Here is a 7,522-nt window from a genome sequence, read left to right as displayed (position 1 = left end):
ACATGCGTGCATACATGCGTGCAGACGTGCGTGCAGACGTGCGTGCATACATGCGTGCATACGTGCGTGCATACATGCGTGCATACATGCGTGCATACGCACATGTATGCACACATATGTACGTGTATATGCGCGGGGGAAGGGGGCAAACCCCAGCCAAAAGGCCCATGGCAAAGAAGGAGGTGAATACCGAGCGACGCAAAATGCCCAGGGCAAGCGAAGATGGCCGGCTTACGCACAGAACGACCCCCATGCCGCTGGAGTAGGCCAGTGCCGCCAGGGGTGAGAGGGACCCCTGGCCCGGGGCGTGGAGCATCGGCTGGACAATGGCCTCCTCGAGGCGCTGGCGCAGCAGGTCCACGCCACCGAGATCGGCCCAGCTGGCGGTGCCAGGCTCGACCAGGGTGAAGAGCTCCCGGGTGGAGGACGAGCTCCCGGCCCGGCCAGCCGCCGACAGCGACGCAACCTGGTAGGCGCCGGCCGCCGGGGGCAGGGCCCCGTCATGGTGCAGCAACGCCTGGCGGAAGACCGCCAGCACGTCGGCCACCGCATGTGACCGGAGCTCGGCCGCCACAAAGGCCCCGATGGCGGCCGGATCCGCCGGCTGCCGCACTTCGAGACACACCCCGCGTAGGGGGGCCCACTGGGCGAGCGCCACACCGATGGCCCGGCGCGCGGCATCCGTCAGGGGAGGCACCGCCACCGAGGTCTAACGCACGGGCGCCATGTTAGCACATGGCCCCTCCAAGCCAACGGGGGACATGCCCGCAGGGGCGGGCGGGAGGCTGAGCCAGGCCCCAGCGGGCCATCCGCCGCCCCCCGCCCCCCGCCCCCCCCCTCTGGTGCCCGCCCTCGCCCAGCATAGAGAGAGAGAGAGAGAGAGAGAGACGCACCTCGAAAAGACGGGCCAGCGAAGCCGGCACCCGGGCCGGGTCGCGACAAGCCCCAAGCACCTGCAGGGCCGGCCCATGCGTGGTCAACAGGCGGTTGACAAAGCCAAAGAGAATGGCCGGCAGCGGCGACCGTGCCCCGGGGGCCGGTGCCAAGTCCGAGCCATCCAAGTTATCCAGGACCAGCGTCGCCCGGACGGCCGAACTGCCGGGCCCGACGGCCGCCAGCCACCCGGCCAACCGGGTGAGTTGGCCAACCAGTCGATCCGGGCTGTCCCACGGGCTGAGAAGCATCACCCGCCGGGGGGCCGCCGCGTGGGAGCCGCTGCCACAGGCATCGCCCTCGGGCTCGGCCCCCTTGGCCCCGGCCCCGGAGCCGGCCCAAACACAGAGTGACGTCTTGCCACAGCCGGCCGGGCCGGACACGAGAACCGGCCCGGGGGCCGGACTGCCCGGGACCCCGGCCAGGGAGCCCGAGCAGTAGCCGGTCACCGCGGCCAGGGCGCCTCCCTGGCCGTGGAAGACCCCGGGACACAGCCGCCCAAGCCACGCCCCGGCATCCAGCCAGAGGGAGTCCTGCCGAGCCAGGCTCACCGGGGCCCGGGGAGCGCCGGCGGCCGCCGGGCCCTGGGGCCCAGCGCCGAAGCCACTGGGCAGGCCCCCCAGGGGGGCTTCCACATACACGGCCGTGGAGGAAACCACCGCGCACCAGGGACGGAGGTCGGCCGCAGGCACGTCGGCACACAGCGGAACCAGTGCCCGGCATTCGACGCGCACGCGGACCCCCGCACGGCCCGCCAGGTGCAAACGCGTCCCCTGGCGGATGAACACCCCGCCAAGCTGGCTAAGAGCCGTCAGCTCCAGCAGGCGGACCTCCGCCAGGAGGAACGACAGCCCGGCCAGGTGGCGCGTAGCCTCCAGGTCCAGCTGCGTGCGATCGCCCACCGGGACCCCGGCCACGCGGGCACCCGGCTGCATGTGAGACCCAGACACGGCCGACGAATCGGGCGGCAGCCACGCCGCGCGGGACAGATCGAACCCCACCAGGTGCAGGGTGAGCGAGCGCAAGGGCAGGACCTGGGCCGCGTCCATCGGCCGGGACTCCTGCGGCACGTACGGCCTCGCCATGGTGTCGCCCATGGGTGAGGGGGGCGGGGGCAGGACGCGAGGGACGGGAGAGGCAGGCCAAGGGGCCAGGGAGGGGGCGGGGGGGGGGAGGGAAGGGGAGGCCGAGGGAAAGGGCAGGGGCGAGGCAAGGCAATGAATGCTACTGTGCCCGCAGCCGCAGCCGGCGAAGCGCCCGGAGCGGCCCCTCCTGTGTCCGCGCCAGCCCTCTTTGTCCCCCGGAGGGGCGGCGGCCGGAGGATGCCGGCGGCCGAGCCGCGAGGTCGCGATCTGGGGGCCGATCGCCCGACTGCCAACGGAAGCATGGGCCTTCTCGGGCACCGGCGCCGGACGAGGGAGGGGCCGCTCCGGGCCGGGGGGCGGGGGGGGGGGTGCACGCCGGCGCGTGCTCCATCCGGTGCTGCTTCCGCCTGCCCCCGGTGTCCGGCCGCCAGTGTCGCCGCCCTGGCGGTGTTGTCCCGCGCACCTTGATGCACTGTCCTCTTGGCGGCTGCCTCCGGGGAGGGGGTCCCAATGACCACGGCGTCTGGCACAGTGTCCCCGGCCCCGGCGCCCCCTGGGCTGGCTTCGCCTTCGGTCCCTCGCCACCGGCCCCCGTCGGTCCTCCCCTGTCTCGGGACATGCGCTGCGTGGCCGGCGTCTGCCTTTAGGAGGGTGTTTATTCTGGGGCGGCGCAGAGCGCGGGTATGTAGGGGGGGGGGGGGGCGGAGGGGCGCACGCGCGCGCGCGCCTAGAGGACGACAGGCGAGAAGGAGACCGGCGAGACCGGGGCATCCGAGGAGGCGGCCTGTGGCGCCTTCGCTTGCGACTGGGAGTGATGATGGTGGTGGTGGAGATCTAGGGAGGCCGTCGGCAATACCGAGGAAGTGCCCGGGAGGAGGGACCCATTGGCGTGAAGAGGAAGGGCGGCCTGGCCCAAGGAGGGGGGCAGCCGCGAGAGGAGGGACGCTTTGCCCGAGGGATCGGCCGGCGGGGCGGGCGTGGCACCGCCGAACCCCGGCAGCAGGACCCCTGTCGGCAGGCCGGACGAGGACAGGTCCACGCTGGAGATGGCCGGCGTGTCCTGCATCGTGGCCAATGGCCGGCCGGCTGCCAGGGACCCGGCCACAGGGGGATTGGCCCCCACCGGCGGTGAGCTCCACGGGGTGTTGTAGGTATGTGCGGTGGGCGTGGCGCCAGGTGGCCAGGCGCCGGGCTTGGGGCCGCCAGATCCCGGCTCGCCGGCGGCCAGGGCCAGCGTCGACGCGGAGGAGGCCCCAACCGAAAGGTCACAGCTGAAGGCCGGCTGGAGGGAGTCTCCGGACGCTCGAGGACCGGAGTGAGGATGCTGGAGCGGGGCCATCTGGTACTGTTGCTGGTGCTGGTGCTGGTGCTGGTGGTAGTACTGCTGGCCGAGGAGAGGTGCGCCCGGGGGTCCGGGGGCATGCTCCGTCGCGCGCGGCAGGGCCGCCGACGAGAAGGCCGGGTACTCAGAGCCACCGAGAGCCCCCAGGTCCAGCTCTTCGGCCGGCGTGCCGGCCCCGGGGCCCCCCTCGAACAGGGGGCTGCCCCCGAGCGGAGCCCAGCCGACGGCCCGACGCCGCAAAGGCCCCGGCAGCCAGGCCACCAAGGGCCGGTGAACCCGGCGCCAGTGCCGCCGAAGGAGACGCTCCAGCCGAGCTAGTCATAGGTGCTTGCGCTTGGTGCCACCGGCCCGGTCGCGCAGGAAGTACCCGAACACCGGCCGCGTGAGCAAATACACGCAGGCCGTCATGAAGGGAACCGCCAGGAACCAAGCGGCCACGGCCCCGGCGAAGGCCCCGAACACCGGCTTCAGTGGCCCCGGGTCCAGGCTGCTGAGGGCCTTCCACACAAGGGCCAGCAGCTGCCCGGAGGAGGGGACCCCGCCGTCGGAGCCGGCCGGCGCCGGGATCAGCATCCCCCCGAGATTGATGAACACCGGCAGCATCATGAAGCCCACCGGGGTCAGGAGGAGGTTGACGACTGGGCGCGTGGTCGGCCATGCACGGGACCGCGCGGCGGGGGCCGGCGGCGCGATGTCAGCAACACCGGACCAGATGGGGCAAGGCGGGGGGGGGGGCGGGGTGCCGGCAAAGCCGCACAAAGGACGCACCCTGGACGATGGCGCCATTCAGCTTGAACAGCAGCGTGAAGAAGAGACACACGAAGGTCGTGGTGCCGGGCACGGGGAACTGCTCGCGACAGGGGGCCGTCAGGAGGCGGTGTGGGAAAGGGGCCCAGCGTGGGGGGAACGAGGAGGACAGCAAAAGGGGGGACCCGGTCGGCGGGCGTACCATGCCGCCGGAGAAGGCGAAGGCCGTTGCCAGGGCCAGGCCGTGAGGGGTGATCCCCGAGCTGAGAGCCTTGCGCACCGGCTCATAGACGCGCTGGCGAACGAACTCCATGGTGACACGAGGGCAGGAGGACAGGGGAAGCGAGCGGGGACAAAAAAGAGACGGACAGACAGAACAGAGGGCAGGGGCAGGGGCAGGGGCAGGGGCAGGCGAGGGTGTTAGGGGGGAGGGGGGAGGGGGGAGGGGGTGGCAAGAGCCAGGAAACAGGGGGGCTGCTGGAGGGACAACACCGGGCCCAGCCTTGTGCGGGCCCTTTTCTGGTCGCGCTCGTGAAGATCACCGGCCCGGGCACCTCGGCGAGGTGGGGGGGGAGGGGGGGGGAGACGCGAGGACGGGCCTGGAGAAAGCGGTCCACGATCAAAAGCCGATCGGCTGGCAACCGCCGTGGCCCGTCGCCGAGCAACGAGGAACAACCGCTGGAGGTCCTGGCCGGGGCGGCGGCATTGGGCACAAGACGTATCTATTCGCTGGGGAGCCAGGGGGGAGTGGGGGCGGGCCGAGGGGCGAGGTGTCATCTAGGGTGTCCGCGTGATCTGTCGTCCGAGTGAAGCGCCGAGGCGTGATCCTCGGTCGGGATCTGACAACGCGCGAGCAGGCAGCAACACACGAATGTCCACCAGGGGGGGAGGGGGGAGGGGGCATGGAAGAGACAGGGGTGCCGGAGCATCGGCCAATGTGGGCGGGGACCGCAGCCGAGGATGCCTCGGGGTCAGGGCATTCACCCAAGCATTGGCGGCTGGGGAGGGGGGGCACATGCTTGCGCTCGAGCGGAGGGACATCGCACAGGGACACACAGCCGATCGGCCTGCCGCCGTTGGCGCGATCTACCAGAGCGGCATTGATGGGGCCCCGGGGCGAGGGCGCGCCGCACGGACGCGGCCCGGGAAATAACGCCGCACCCCTTTTGCCGCTTTCCGCGCCCGCCCTCCCCTCCCCCGCCTGACTCGCTCGACCTCTGCGCGTGTGTGTGTGTGTGTGTGTGTGTGTCTTGCTTCCCTTCCCTCGTCCCTCGCTGTGTGGGCTATGGTGAATTCCGCCGGTGATGATCGCCTCGCGGGCGGGCCGCTTCCCATTTCGCTGGTCGACCAGGGCCGCGACGCCTGGCTCCGGCGGCTGGCGTTCCGCCCGACGGAATTCCGGCCACAGAATGCCGGAGCCTCCACCAGCAATCAGCCTCTCCACCCGGCCATCCGGCGCGACTTCATGCTTCTGCTGACTTCCTTGACCGAGTGCGCCCTGATGGTTGATCGCATGTTTGCGTTGGGGGGCGGGGGGTGGGGGTTTGCGCCTTGTCTGACACTGTCGCGCAGCTTGATCGTGGAGAAGTCCGTCCGCGGCGGACCCATTGTGCGCCAGCGGCTGACCAGCCTCCTTGGCCTGTACGTGCCTGCTTGGCTCGCTGCCTTTCTCTTCGCCATTTGTCGCTGGCCTCCGGCTTGTGTGGGATGATGGCCCTGTGCCGGCCAGTGGCCCACGTACGTCGACTGACGCTGGTCCCTTTTTTTTTTTTTGGCGCCCTGGCATGGGCTGTCCCGCCAATCTTCCCTCTCTCTCTCCCCCTCTCTGGGTTGGCTCAGCATCGAGTCGGTGCTCATGTCGCTGAGCGTGCCCCGACACCATGGCATCCCCTTCCACGACCCGGAGGCCCTTTCGACCTTCATTGTGCGTGCCCTCTTGCCTGTGGGAGCTGCTGCCGCTCCAAGCCCGCGGGGTGAGCGTGTGTGTGTGTGTGTGTGTGTGTGCATGCCACGACACTAACCTGTATGCCGATACGCCACAGCGGGAGTCCTCCGCCCGGTTACTGGAAAGCAATCGCACCCTCCGGTCCCTGGAGCAGGAGAACCGACAGCTGCTCGAGTGCGTCGCCGCCAGCCCGGCATGCGTGTGCCCTTGCCCCCGCCCCGCCCCCCCCCCCCCCCCCCCCCCCCCCCCTCCCACCAAGGATGTGTCCCCTGCTCTCGCTCTTCCCTTCCTCTTTGGCTCGTCCTCTGACCTTCCTTCTGCCGTCGCAGTGAATGTGACTTGCTCCATTCGCACATCGATTCCCTGGAGCATGTCATCCACCAGGAGACCGAGGCAGTTCGTCAATTGGAGATGTCCCTTGTGCGTCGGCCATGTTGCGGTCGCTTTTTTTCCCATGCATCCTGCCGCCTGTGTGCATGTGTGCCTGCCTGCACACGCACACACACACACACACCCGCGCGCACGCACACATGCGCGCACGCGCCCTCGGTTCCGTCCAAAAGACTAACCCAGTGAACGGGGCGTGGGCCGGGCACGACGCTGCCCCAGTCGCCCCTCCTGCAGGAAGACCCGGACCCGGGGTGTCTGGCCCCGGATGTGGATTTCCTGGTGGCCCACACCATGGATCCGGGCATGGAGCAACTTGTGGAGGAGATCACGGCCGCCGGGGATCCGGGGCGTGCGCGCCACTGGGGCACGACGGTCGACCGCCCCGGGGAGGGTCTCCTGCTGGACCTGCTGGCGGGCGATGAGCTGCTGTCCCGCGCGGCGGATCTCTGTGCACAGGTGGAGGCGGCCCTGGACCGGACGGAGGGGACGCTGGCGGCCGGCCTGGGGCGGTCCGGGCCGGATGGCCTGGTCAGCTTGTCGCTCTTCGCACCGGCGGCGGGGGCGGCCGATCTGTGAAGGAATGGACCTTGGGATTTTTGCCTTCCCTGCCCGTTGTTCCAGCCCCCGGGGCGCCAGAGTGAAAATCCGGGGAAATTGGCCGGAAAAAAAGCATATATCATGACAAAAAAGGGTCCGCGTTTCTGGCCGGGCGCGTGGGGAGGGTCCCCCGTCGGGAAGGGGGGGGGGGGGGTGGTCCTCCCCTCCCCCCGCCCCTCTGGGCGCAGGCCGATGAGAGGGGAACATCTTCCCACGCACACCACCGCGGTGAGACCAACCTCGGCCGCAGGTGGCAAGCATAACAAGGGGCTGGGGACGGGGGAACCTAGGTCCATGGGTCTGGCTGGCCAAGGGTATATTCCATTGGAGGATGACCCTTCCGGGAGCGGCGGGGCCGGGGGGGGGGGGGGGGGGGGGGGGGGTGGGGCCGCGCGCCGGCGATCACACCGACCCGTCCGCAGCCACTCACCGCGCACCCCGCCCTGTGTGCCAGCCGCAAACAGAGCATATGCCGGCCCCCCT

At 70.4% G+C, this 7,522-nt stretch overlaps 3 protein-coding genes across 3 annotated transcripts in view; 1 reads left to right on the top strand and 2 right to left on the bottom strand.

Moving 5' to 3' along the window:
* Positions 1-2,048, bottom strand: part of H696_01487 (hypothetical protein) — a 3,781-nt gene extending 1,733 nt beyond the window's left edge. The window contains exons 1-2 of the mRNA XM_009495382.1: positions 894-2,048; positions 240-709 (exon numbers count right to left, since the gene is read on the bottom strand). Coding sequence (XP_009493657.1) covers positions 240-709; positions 894-2,030 — 1,607 coding nt within the window. The 5' untranslated portion in view covers positions 2,031-2,048. The remainder of the gene's footprint in view (positions 1-239; positions 710-893) is intronic.
* Positions 2,049-2,745: 697 nt separating this feature from the next.
* H696_01486 (hypothetical protein) lies at positions 2,746-4,420 on the bottom strand (the record flags this gene model as incomplete). The annotated part of the gene is made up of 4 exons (XM_009495381.1): positions 2,746-3,674; positions 3,705-3,998; positions 4,129-4,207; positions 4,310-4,420. 4 exons carry the CDS (start codon positions 4,418-4,420, stop codon positions 2,746-2,748), a joined length of 1,413 nt encoding a protein of 470 aa, XP_009493656.1.
* A 916-nt stretch (positions 4,421-5,336) lies between these two features.
* On the top strand, positions 5,337-7,129 carry H696_01485 (hypothetical protein). The gene is made up of 6 exons (XM_009495380.1): positions 5,337-5,598; positions 5,680-5,748; positions 5,947-6,031; positions 6,150-6,226; positions 6,382-6,472; positions 6,662-7,129. Exons 1-6 carry the CDS (start codon positions 5,393-5,395, stop codon positions 7,016-7,018), a joined length of 885 nt encoding a protein of 294 aa, XP_009493655.1. The 5' UTR covers positions 5,337-5,392; the 3' UTR covers positions 7,019-7,129.
* The last annotated feature ends 393 nt before the right edge of the window (positions 7,130-7,522 follow it).

This window comes from Fonticula alba, assembly GCF_000388065.1.
Source record: "Fonticula alba strain ATCC 38817 unplaced genomic scaffold supercont2.2, whole genome shotgun sequence".
In the NCBI taxonomy this organism is placed as follows: domain Eukaryota; order Rotosphaerida; family Fonticulaceae; genus Fonticula; species Fonticula alba.
This window is presented reverse-complemented; position numbering and strand designations above follow the sequence as displayed.

Bases quoted from the DNA above. Each gene is read 5' to 3' on its own strand.
- H696_01485 (XM_009495380.1), top strand. From the start codon at position 5,393: ATGGTGAATTCCGCCGGTGATGATCGCCTCGCGGGCGGGCCGCTTCCC. The intron at 5,599-5,679 runs GTGCGCCCTGAT...ACTGTCGCGCAG, and splicing joins CTGCTGACTTCCTTGACCGA to CTTGATCGTGGAGAAGTCCG. The intron at 6,032-6,149 runs GTGCGTGCCCTC...GATACGCCACAG, and splicing joins AGGCCCTTTCGACCTTCATT to CGGGAGTCCTCCGCCCGGTT.